We start from the raw sequence: 12240 nt of genomic DNA on the forward strand, positions 1-12240 counted from the left end.
TGTACAACTGCTACTTATGTTCCTAGTAATTAGGATCAGCCCGGTCATCGAACCACTAGCATGCTTGGTTTAATGGTTCATTGGTCCAATCGGTAGAACCACCGGTTCAAATAGAGTTAATTTTCCCTATATAACACAAGCTGCACTGTGGTATAGTGATATGTTTCTCCACTCAGAACCTCCCAACCTGGGTTCAAACCCCCTCACCCACTCATTTTCACGCAAAACTGCCCACCTAACGCACGCGTCCCCACTTGCCACGCCTTATCCCAATCTTGTATTATATAGGTTTTTTACAAAAAAAGAGAGGTTTGAGTGGTTTAACCTAGTTCAATTGCATGGCTAATTTTTGAAGTGGACCGAACCAGCGGAGCCTTCAGTTCCTGGTTTAACCGTCGGGCCGGCCGGTCCAATCCGGTCCTAATAATAGTGCTTCTGTTTGGAAAACTGAACTACCTTAAGTTCAAAGAAAAATCTGAACTATACCTGCTAGTTATAAAGATATTTGCGTCGAGTTAGGTACCGAACCATATTTTCTTCAAATGTGCAGCAAGTCTAGCAAATGGGCTTTAGCCCGATTGGCAGGATGTCCAGTTGGGAACCTCCAAGTTGATAGCTCAACTCCCAATTTGAAAAAAATTCCCCTCATCTGGACCAGAGGTTCAAGAGTTTTCTTGAGATGTATGAAATCTTCTTCTTAATACAATGCCATGGGGGCGATCTTTCCCTCCGCAGGTCAAAGCTTTTTTTAGATTCCTTTTTCAGAATGGGAAAAGATCTGCTAGCTACCTACCTCAAAAGTCAAGACCAAAACTTCCGAACACAACCAATAGCCAGTTTGTACCATTTATAATTAGAAGAGGCCAAAACATCAAGAAGCTTAATTCATCGGCGAGAATTTTAGTTACGCCATTTGCAAAGATATTACTTTGTCACAGTCCAAGTTCAAAGCACAAATTACAAACGTAGCCATAACACATAATACAGATAGCACCCAATATAGTAGTGCGTGTGGCAACCGGGGCACAGCAATAAAGATGAGAACAAGTCTAGACATCAGGTGATCATATGACACAAATAACAGTACTGCGCTGTTTATTACAACCTCGCTACCAGAATCTCAAGACAAGGGAATGCCAAACCAAATCCAGCTCTCAACATTTCACATGGGAAACCAAAACGCCATTCTGATGAATTTCTTTCAGATATCAAATTCGTCATCATACATACCTCCATCTGAGCCTGCATCGTCGAAATCATCAAAATCAGCTTCACCATCTTCAGTTACCACATCCAGCAGATCATCATACATATCAACCTCGAAATCAGAGCCAGAGTTAGCTATGCTGCTGACAATGTAAGCGCGGTACTTGAAGTCAGAGATGGAGTCATGAGGAAGCTTCAGATCTCGTATCCTAGCACATTTCAATTTCATCACATCGTCCATTTGGATGTTGTAGCACTGGCGTATGTCAAGGGATTCAAGGTGCCGGCAACGGTCAAGAATTGCCATGAGTCCATCATTGGTCAGGTTGTTACCAATCAACTGTAGTTCTTGGAGCCCAGGCATGGTGCTAGCAATTCCTAATGCTTCGGTGTCATCATCCATGCCCTCATAGGGTGCAAACTCACTTTGAAGAATAGACCAGCGTTCATTCAAACTGAAGCGTTTAAGGTGTGGGCAGGCTCTGCCAATAGTATCACAAACGTTGCCATGCAATGTGCAAAATGTAACATAAAGCTCCTCGAGCTGAGGTAAAGAACTAATTGCCTCTGCAAAACCTTCATTAGAGACGTGATGGCACAAGCTGAGATGGAGGCTCTTCAATGAGGGGGCCCTGCACGGAGAAATGGGTAGATCTGGATGAGTTTCTAGTTTGTCAATCAAAATAATCAGGTGCCAGATCCAAGTTGCTTGCTAAGATCATAACAGGTAGAATAAAAACTTGAACTACAAAAATTGCTGAAAAGGGTTAAAAAAACATACTGAAGTAAACCAATGCCTTTCTTAAATCAATCATATACCAAAAATGATGTGCAAACCTAATCAGGAGGTTTAACACAATTCTAAAAAAAATAATAGTTCACTACTGCCTGAGCTGACAATATGCAAACAATCTACATACCCCATCTTGCCAAAGGATTGTAACAACACAAGGATAACGAACCACACCTAATAGGACAAGCATTATCTAAGGATAAATGAGAATTCGAAATTGCTGACCTTGTTAAGTGTTGCAAACCAAACATGGTACCAGATCCACCACATATACTCGATGTAGCAGTACAAACAAATGATACGAGCTGGTTGAATTTGATGAAATTGAGGCAAACAGTTTCATACAGCAAACACTCAACAAATAACAAAAATAAAATATCAATTTGGACTAAGATGTCCATCTATAAACAACTGGATAATTATACTAATGCAACAACGCAAGACTAATTTCGACTACGAGAAAGAAAATAACCACAGATGAATACTGCCATGGTCAGGCAAAAATCATCAAAGAAGAAAACAGAAATCTGTGGTAAACAAGGTTTACAATCAACTTCGATAGGGTACGAGTTTGTTTAGATCAATGTCAGAGTTGAGTACTGACCTTAAAATTGTCTTGAGTAGAGTTTTATCAGGCCAGGCTATATAAGCAGATTGCGACTTCATTAAGGCTACTACAAATCAATCTAGGCCTCATACCTGTTCTCTGTGCGTTATCTCCTCACTGATACAACAGCAACTCCTGTATTGGCAACAAACCAGCCAGGAGAGGCCAGCGACTTCCCACACCTACCGTATCCGGTCACTGCCTCGCGGGCGTGACAAGTAACATAATACAAATTAGGGTGGGCAGTTAGACTACATGATTTTCTTTGATAGTTATTATAAGCTGATTTTAGTTCTAATAAATGGTTATAGACAATATCAGGCTGCATGGCATAACGAAATTTATGAAGCCCAACATTCAACATCGAACAGAATTTGTAGCACGCACAATATAATTTTCTTCCTTAAATACTCCAGTTAATTTGGAAACTCTGAAAAATAGGGTGATAGATCTGCATGCTGACAAGCTTCTAGATATTCCGAATGTGGAATAATAGACTAACTCAAAAATTCATGAAACAGAGTTACTTGAAAATGGTCAGCGAAGTTTGTGGCAAGAAGATAGTTTGCCATTTGTGATAAAGACATAAGAGTAAACTGCAGTGAAGTTGACCAGCTAGTTGTGTTAGGATTCGGAGGACACTTCTATTTCCACGCTTTACGAATAGCACACAATATAAAGCAGAAACTATGACATGGATACAGCTACTTATCCCATGGAGTGGTCCAAGATTTGTGCAATTCCCATTGAAGAGCAGAAGTATGGAGGCACTGCTTATAATAAAAAGAGCTCAATATGTCAAATGCGGAGTTAGCCTACCAACCTTTTTTTTTTCCCTCGAACACGCAGGAAAGCTGCACATCTTTGTATTAAGAGGAAAAAGGGGTGGTCCAATTACGGAGGACAGCACCTCACCTTGGGCCAGAGTGAGGGCTGCATAATAAAAAACCTGGTAGAACTATTACAGAAAAAGGTGAAACTAGGACCTGACTACACAACACCTGCCAGCCTAAGCTTGCTCTACCATCCTCCCCAGGTTTAAGGCAGCGAGCCCCTTAGCCTACCAACCTTCAGTAGAACAACATGAAACAGCAACTAGGAGACACACCAATAATCACAATAAAAGAGTATAGATGCCATTTTTACACAGCAATCAACTAAGTTCTAGAATCAAGCTTCCATTTTCTCAGCAAATGAATAGAAGTTTCTACCATTATATAACATATACAGTTAGAAAAAATTGACAATCAGACTGATCAAGCATTTCTTTTGTTTACAATGATCCAAGGAAGATCAGGATTTGAGAAGTTTGGACTTAGCATGTACAGTGAGTTAATCATAAGGACGAGTCCAAACTAGGTTTCTATTATTTTATTTTCTCTGTAACCAAGCAGCTTATTGATTTTAATAGGCCAGTCTTCCAGGAACAATGGCTGACATTTCAAACTCAACAGGAAAGTTTTTGATAGAAATGATAAAAAAAAGTTTTTGATAGAAACCATGGACCCCCACCAGTTTAGTGAACAACGGTTACATCTTCCTTTGAGACAATTTCTAAAAGTCAGAAGTTTCCATGTTGAAGATAACCAATTCTAATATTCAACCAATAGAACATGACTCTTGCATCATGTGATCATGTCTAGAGTCTCGGGAATCCCTGCTCTTCACCTAGGCTGTGCCCAAAGGATCGGCTTGCAATTGACTCACAGTTTTGACAGTTTGTTTCAAGCAACGCGTCAAGGTCAATAATAAAGAAAAAAAAATCCAGGTCCTAGAGACTAAAGCTACATGAAAACCACATGTACAAACTACAAAGCATGCTTTTATGAACTGTTTTTTCATTCAATTTTATTTGGCTACTGCATTTAAGATTTGGACTTGTCCCCAAACAAGATTATCAGAGAAATACATCATTATTCCAGATTTGTACCGTTTTATTCTGCAAGTGAAAAAGATAATCCCAGATCTCTTGTTTTGATCTTTGACTGATACCTCACAGCATGCCATTCGATTCGACATAACAGAAACTACACTAATAACTTACAAGCACTTCAGGGAGACCAACATTCTCCCACCAAAGCAACCTGAGGTGAACCGAATGGTCAAAATGTAGGTAGATAAGATAATCCGTCTAGATTGTTTGTGGTAAGCATGCAATTCACAGTGCGAACCACCGATTACCTAGAACAGGTGTCGTCATCCATCATTTAACAAAAAAAAATGCAAAAGGAGGTAAAGCTGCCACCAACCTCCGAGAGATGTATCGGAGGAGGTCGTCGGTGACGAAGGTGTCGGCCCAGAACGCTTCCATGGTGCCCGCGGCGCGGTCGACGGCGGCGCGCGCCATGGCCTCGGCCTCCTCAGTCTCCAGGAGGTCTCCCTGGTGGCACATGTCCACACGGCGCCACAGCGTGGGATCCGTGGCGGCGAGCCGGTGCCACGCGCGGCACACCAGCCCGGCCCCGGTCAGGATCTCGGCCACCTCCAGCTTCCCGAAAACGGCGGCGAGCGCGTCCGACGGCATCTCCGCCCAGTCACGGGCCTCGACCTCTGCCTCAGCCATGGATGGAGCCGGCGGCGGCAGCGAGGACATCGGAGAGTAGGGTTTGGGGAATGGCTGGAAGGGATCCAGATTCGGTGAATTGCCGATTGGCGGCCGATCTGGGACCGTCCAAGATGTATCCAAGGGCACACGAAGGAATCTCCGTTTTCCACCTCCTCCCCGGGCGGGACGGCACCCAAATCCCGCGCTCGCGTCGCCGCCCATCCTGCGCTCGCGTCGCCGCGCTCGTCTCTCCCGCGTTTGGCCGCCACCGCGAGGCAGCTCGGAGGCCGCCGCTGCGCCTGCCCGCCGGCCCGCCTCATGCGAATACGTTTCCTCCTGCAACGACTCATTAACTTCTTCGACGAACTGGAGTTTACGAGAAAACACATGAATCAAATGGGTGATAAAACGAGAAGAGGAAGATGCTTGCAAAAGCGCAAGCCGAAATTGCTGCCCTCGAAGACAAAGTTGAGATTTGAAAATCGAGAGAAAAAATAGAGTACACTTGTGAAAATACCCATATTTTAAATAGCGGACTATAAAATTTAGCGGCAGGGTCCTCAAAACGCTATTAGTACCACTATAGCCCGCTATTTTGTACTGCAGTGATCATAGCGGTAGCTCCGCGAAAACCGTTATAGCACCGCTATAGCCCGCTATTTAAAACATGAGAAAATGCATAACAAAAAGAGTTAAATAAACCAGCGGCCCTCGAACTTGTCCCCAGGTGCCATTTGGGTCCACGAACTTGCAAAAACGAAATTTGGCACCCTGAACTTGTTAAGTTGTGCCACTTAGCTCCATACCCCTTCAAGGGGCATGAGTATTTGCAAAAAAATCCTTAAGTTTTATTATCTTCTACCTTCGCATCCTTGAGGGAAAGATAGTGAGGAGGCAGGGCTGCCACACACGCCGCGCGCCGGCCTCTGCGAGCCGCCGGCCTCTGCGAGCCGCCGGCCTCCACGGCCGCCCCAGTAGCGCACAGCACGGCGCGGCGGCGAGGGTGGTCAGGGCATGGCGCGGAGGGCAGGGCACGGCGCGGCGGCCCCTGCGGCATGAGACGAGGCACGGTGCCGCAGCCACCGTCACGGTCCGGAGCCGCGAAGGCGGGGCCCGCTTAGCGGCACGGAGCCGCGGAGCTCGAGGTGTTGAGGGACGGCATGGAGCTCGAACAGGGAGGAGCCCCGGTGGCGGGGTCCATCTCCGCGACACCTACGAGCACGTGGACGAGGCCTGCCCGTGGTACCGCGCCATCTGCGTCGACGGCGTGGTGGCGGGGTCCATCTCCGTGAAGCCGGTGGCGCCGGCCGAGGACTGGCGGCGCCCGTTCAGGGCGCGCACTAGGGCCGCGGTGTGGTGACGCGCGCGGTGCCGGCAGCGGCCGGGGCGCGACCGCAGCCGGCGGAGCTGCGGGCGGCGGCGGGGCCCGACCATGGCCGGCGAAGCTTGACGAGGGCGACCGCAGCGGCGAGCTCGTGGGCGTGGCGGGGCGCGATCGCGGCCGGTGGAGCCGTGGGCGGCGGCGGGACCCGACCGCGGCTGTCGGAGCTCGACGAGGCGGACGGAGCCATGCGCGGCGGCGGGGCGCGGCCGCGGCATGCGGAGCTGCGTGCGGTGGCGACGTGGCGGTCGGGCCTGCGCGGCAACGCGGCGGTCGTGCATGCGGCCGCTCGCAGGGGACGCGCGTCGCTGCCCGTCCACCGCCGCAGAGCATAGCAGAGCCGAGGCACGAGGTCGATCCTCGTGCTCGCCAGCGAGACGGAGTGCGTGAGTGAGACGAGCCCGTACGCGCCCAGCTTGCACTCGGCGCTCACCTGGTGGAGCAGCTTGCGGACGGAGACCTTCCATGTCCAGTAGGCCTTCTCGAACAGGAAGAGCGACGCCTCTGCGAGCGCCGCCGCCCCTTCCCGAGCTGCCGTGCCCGCTGCCGCTGCCCGGCGTCTGCTCGCACCACAGCTTGAAGAAGGACGCCGACCCGCCGCCTCCGGTGCCGAGTCCGCCGGCGCCGGGGTGCTCCACGATGTCCAGCTGGATGCACCGCCGCCACCAGTTCTTCCCGCTGCGCCGACGGGGGTGGGGCCCCTGCTCTGCCGTGCCACTGGCTCGAGACCGAGCGGAGGAAGCGGCGAGCCAGGGGCGGCGGCGAGCGTGGAGTCCGCAAGCTCCAGTGGAAGGCGACGAGGTAGGGGTGGCGGCGAGCTCCACGCACTGGCGGAGGAAGCAGGGGAGGCGTCGGGAGAGAGAAAGAGAGAGAACGGGAGGGAGGGGGTGAAGGTAGAAGATAGCAATTTTATAGGGTTTTTTTTGCATATATTCATGCCACGTGGCGTCATGTCAAGAGGTATGGATCTAAGTGGCACAACTTAACAAGTTTAGGGTCCCAGATTTCGATTTTGCAAGTTCGTGGACCTAAGTGGTACCTCAGGACAAGTTTGAGGGCCGTTGGTGTATTTAACTCTAATAAAAATATGTCCTTCTTATCTATGGTTTTCGGAGTTGGTGTTAATTTGGTGTCACTAATGCTAGCGTAATGTGTTAATCTGAGAATATCCTATGTATGATGAACATTACTAATCCTATGTATGGTGAACATTATTAATCTGAGTCTATGTTGGATAATTGAAAAAAAAATTAGAGGCAAAAGTAGCAAATATAGGGTTTGAACGCGAGACCATAAGGTTTAGATTAAATTTAGCTACCACTGTACCAACAGCTTGGCTTTGAACGTTGTAGGTATACAATTTTATACTACTTTATTAAAATGGACATGTGCCACCCCCGAAGTGGGTGGGGTGGGCTTCGCTTGTTGGTCTACGTGATAGCGCGTGATTGGTTTGCATGCATATGATGTCGCAAAAAGTCCATTTGTTATCGTTTTAATCCGGACATAAACCTTCTAATTAGTATTTTTTTCCTCATACGAATTTCGATTTTGATGATTCTCTTTCTAAACTTTGTCTAAAATCTCTCTCTTCCATTTAGCTGTCTTTTTCGAAAGTTCGATACTATTGCATAGATCTTTTACATATCGCTTAGTTTGTTATACCTTAGAACAAAAATTAATAAAAAATTTGGCATAACAATTGTAAAAATAACTCCATATTCTATAATTGTAATGTAAATATAATATTGTGTCCACACTGGAGGTGTATATGAGGTTAAAAGTTTTACTTAGCTATAGAAACTTGATAGTTTGTCTTGAGTTATAGAAAACTATGTGGGAGATGTAATCATTTGTGAACAATGTATGGTCCGATTTTCTTAAAATCATTGAATGTTTTTTAACAAGCTTATATACCTAACATATGCTTCTGTGTAAGTTTGTGCGATTTTCTGATAACCTTATGATTTTATTAATTTTTTCTAAACTACCATAGGCATAGACGTTTGAATTATCTATATCAAACAGTTGAATTTTGCCTCCATACCTAGGACATGGCTATAATCGGTACATATGGTTCTAAATATGTTTTTCTCTAATTTTTTGAAACGTTTTAGATGCACATATAATTTAATTTGAACATACTTTTCAAACAACTTGTAACAGTCGATATTATGATCTGCTGTGTGTTGGCATTTCTTATGCCCAATAGAATATATATTTCGCAAGCGCACAGAATCACCGCTGTAGCATTTCACCGTGAGTATTCTAGGGTATCGTAATTTTCCTCAGGGAAGCACTATGGTAAAGAGTATCATAAATCGAATGATAACCGTACTAGCTTAATCAACCGACTAACTAGACAGGGGTAAGCCAGGTAGATAGATAGGATAAATGGCCAGTCAATGATCAGTGACACACGGAGGCTCAACTCCTTAAATAGGTAGCAGCTGGGAGGATAAAGAACAGGATAAGACACCCGATATACTTCTGAACTATCGAGCTAGCCTCTCTAGATCAGACTAAACACCTAACTAATCTTCGGAAACTTAGAGATTACATCGGCGGCTGGAAGAGGAAGGACTTCAAAAAGGGATGAGAGGGGAGTCCGACGGCAACCTGCACTATTGCTATGAAAACACCCGAACGTGGTGGACTATAAGGGACGAACAGGGCTGTTACTGTAACACCCTAATTTAAATTTCAGCAATTAATAATAAATTTAATTGGCTTTATTTAATTTTCTAAGATTTATTATGTTTAGCCTTGCATTTAATCTAATTTTGTTTCACAAGCAATTAAAATTTGTCTAAGTTCAACATGCTTGTGCATTCATGCTGGTGCATTGTTCTTTTGTTTGAGTGCTAGGTTTGAATTCAAATTCAAATTTGAATTCAAATGGTGTTTAGTTTGAGTGGTGTTTGAAATAGCAAATAGAAAAGAGAAAGGAAAACCTCAGCCCAAACCCAGCACCCAAACCAGCCCAAACCCAGAAATCGGCCTGACCCGCTCCCTCCTTCCCTCAAGCCTGTGGCCTCTCTCTCCTCGGCCCAGTCCCACTTCCCCCCTCCTTTTCTCTCGCGCGGCCCAGCTCCACCCCACGCCTGAGCCCAGCATCCCGCGGCCCAGCCTTTCCCCCCCCCCGGCGCTGCGCGCGCCCCTCTTTCTGCTTCGGCCCGCACGCCGCGCTTAGCCCAGCCGCGCCCATCGCCCCCTCCCCCTCACTGACTACGTTGGCCCACCTGTCAGTTCCGTCGTCCCCGCCGCGACGCCCGTGCAGCAACGGCCTCCGCGATCTCGCCGTGATCTCCGCGCTGCGCCCGCGTCCCTAGCACGCACGCCTAGGTCCGCCGCCCTATAAATAGAGTCCGTACCCCTCCCTAAACCATACCATCCACCGCAGCCGCCGCTCCAAACCCTAGCCGCTCGCCCACCTCAGCTCCGCCCCTGTGCCGCCGCGGACTCGCCGCTCCGCCGTGCCACAACCCCGGCCAACCTTGCAGGAGCTTCGCCCGAGCACCAGGAGCAGCACCGCGGCCACCAACCCCAACCTCGACCCTTGCCTGCGCCGGATTTTCCCCGGAACTGCCGAGACAGGTAAAACCATTTCACGAGCAATTGCTCACCATCGTAGAGCACCGGACCTCCCTGACCCCCGATATACCTCCGCAGCACCACCGCGCGATGACCCGTGGAGATCTGGAGCCCGAAGGACCACCCCAGCGACCGGTCCACGAGCTTCGCCATGCCATCGCTGTCGGACCTCGCCGCCCACCCCGCTGCGTCACGCCCCCGGCCGTTCCAAGCCTCGGTGAGCACCCCCAAGTCTCCACCGTGCTTTTACGCTCGTTTCTTTAGCCCGTAGCGCACCCCAGCAGCCTGCACCCCACGCGCCGGCGAGCGCCGCCGCACAGACCCGCCGCCGCCGGTGCGCACACCGCCACGGACCTTCCCGAGGCCCGCAAAGGCCCCAGGTGGACTACGCATGGCGCGTAGTCCATCCCAGACCCAAATACAGGTCGATTTGACCCCCGGACGGCCAAGTTTGGCCAAGTCCGGCGAGCCCCTCGCAGCGCCGCCGCGGAGCAAGGTCGCCGGTGTTCTGCGCCGCCGACCCGTGCGCCCAGCCTGCCCTGGCCGTCCGATCCCGCACGGATGCCCGCGATTAGATCGTGCCCCGTATAGATCTAAGCACCAGATCTGGATCCAACAGTCCTGATCTGAAGATACCGCTTCAGCCCGGCTCTTTTCCTAAAGAGACCCCCAGCTTTCCTAGATTCAACCCACAGTCCACCTCTATTCAAAAGTATTTGCATCTAGGTCCTGTTTTTATCGTTTAAGCCCCTGACCTTTTTAGAATTAGTGCCCGCCGTCCATCCTTGGCAGTTTTACGCTCTAGCCCTTAGATCTAGTGTTTAATTATGTTTTAGTCCTCGGTTTTGCCCAGAAACCCCCTGGAACTCCAGTTTTCTTACAAATAGGTCCCTGGAACTTGTTTTTGGCCTAGATTATGCGTTTTAGCTCCGTTTTAGGCGTTCTTTATGTCCACGTGATCGTTGTAGCGTGTAGAATAGTTCTAGCTTAGTTTTGTCTGCTGTTTTCATGTATTGTTGTATTGTTTCTTAGTTTTTGCTATTGTTTGCATGTATGTTTATGTTGTGCCTTGTTTTTGGCCATGTGCTCGTGAGTAGACGTTGATCCATCTGAGGAGCCCCAGTACCAGTACCAGGAGCCATCTTCTGAGCAGTTCGAGCAGTAGGAACAATTTGAGGAAGGAAAGTATAACATAAACAACACCTATCACTTTAAATACATTTTCATACTGCATTTTAATACTGTATGCCTATAAGGACTTTCCTAGCCACTTTATATCCTTTACATATATCCTTTCGGTTGCATTTTGGTTAGTTGTGCTAGGTGCCGCGCTATAACATACTTGGTCCTTTTTAATTAATTTGATTAATGGTATATGCAACTTAATTCTGAGAGTGGCCCGTTGAGGGGCTCACGTCTCGTTAAAATTGGTTTTTGATAGAAACATGGTTTAGGGGGCCAGCACGGTGCTTACTGCCTGGTTGGCCACTCTTCATAAGGACCGGTTCATAGAGCGACAACCTGGGACAACAGCGCTACCAAAAGACTGGAATGGGACGGTCTTGGCTTACTAATTAGGTTATTTTGGTTCGGGAGTAACTTACCGACGGGGCAGGAGGGGTGGTGAGCTTCAATGGTCCCCAGGCTACGAGGCTTGGTCTGCGTACCCCTCGAGGTGGTCACCATCATTGCGGAGCCTGATTCCTTAGCGGTTACACCTTACCAACGTGTCCTTTGTAACGGCCTCGTAGTGAGTTTGCTAGTCATCTCACCTAAGGAAGTGTGATGAACAACTGGCGTAGCTCACGACATGTGGGTAAAGATGTGCAACCTCTGCAGAGTGTAAAACTGGTATACTAGCCGTGCTCACGGTCATGAGCGGCCCAGATCCTCCTTTTGATTAGTGGGGTTATCTTCCTTTGACGAGGCAGGTTTCCCCGGGTGGCTTGGTTTGGTATGGTTCTCAGTAGTAACATGATTAATTTTGATTAATTATTATGTAACTGGGTTCATGGTAATTCATCAACTTGTAGTAATTAGCTTTAATAAAATTTTGCCAAGACTTAAAAGCTAATGCAGTCAGTCAGCCAACCTTAGAGCCTCATAGTTTGTGT

General features: G+C 48.1%; 2 protein-coding genes across 2 annotated transcripts; both read right to left on the reverse strand.

Moving 5' to 3' along the window:
* Positions 1 to 871: 871 nt before the first annotated feature.
* On the reverse strand, positions 872 to 5541 carry LOC120699965 (putative F-box/LRR-repeat protein 23). The gene is made up of 2 exons (XM_039984084.1): positions 4856 to 5541; positions 872 to 1838 (listed from the first exon to the last, which is right to left on the reverse strand). The coding sequence occupies exons 1-2, from the start codon at positions 5371 to 5373 to the stop codon at positions 1202 to 1204; spliced, it is 1155 nt and encodes a 384-aa protein (XP_039840018.1). The 5' UTR covers positions 5374 to 5541; the 3' UTR covers positions 872 to 1201.
* A 950-nt stretch (positions 5542 to 6491) lies between these two features.
* LOC120653967 (Holliday junction resolvase MOC1, chloroplastic-like) lies at positions 6492 to 10279 on the reverse strand. Its single transcript, XM_039931613.1, has 3 exons — positions 10159 to 10279; positions 9967 to 10117; positions 6492 to 7359 (listed from the first exon to the last, which is right to left on the reverse strand). Exons 1-3 carry the CDS (start codon positions 10277 to 10279, stop codon positions 6492 to 6494), a joined length of 1140 nt encoding a protein of 379 aa, XP_039787547.1.
* Positions 10280 to 12240: the final 1961 nt, after the last annotated feature.

This window comes from Panicum virgatum, chromosome 1K (assembly GCF_016808335.1).
Source record: "Panicum virgatum strain AP13 chromosome 1K, P.virgatum_v5, whole genome shotgun sequence".
Lineage (NCBI taxonomy): Eukaryota > Viridiplantae > Streptophyta > Magnoliopsida > Poales > Poaceae > Panicum > Panicum virgatum.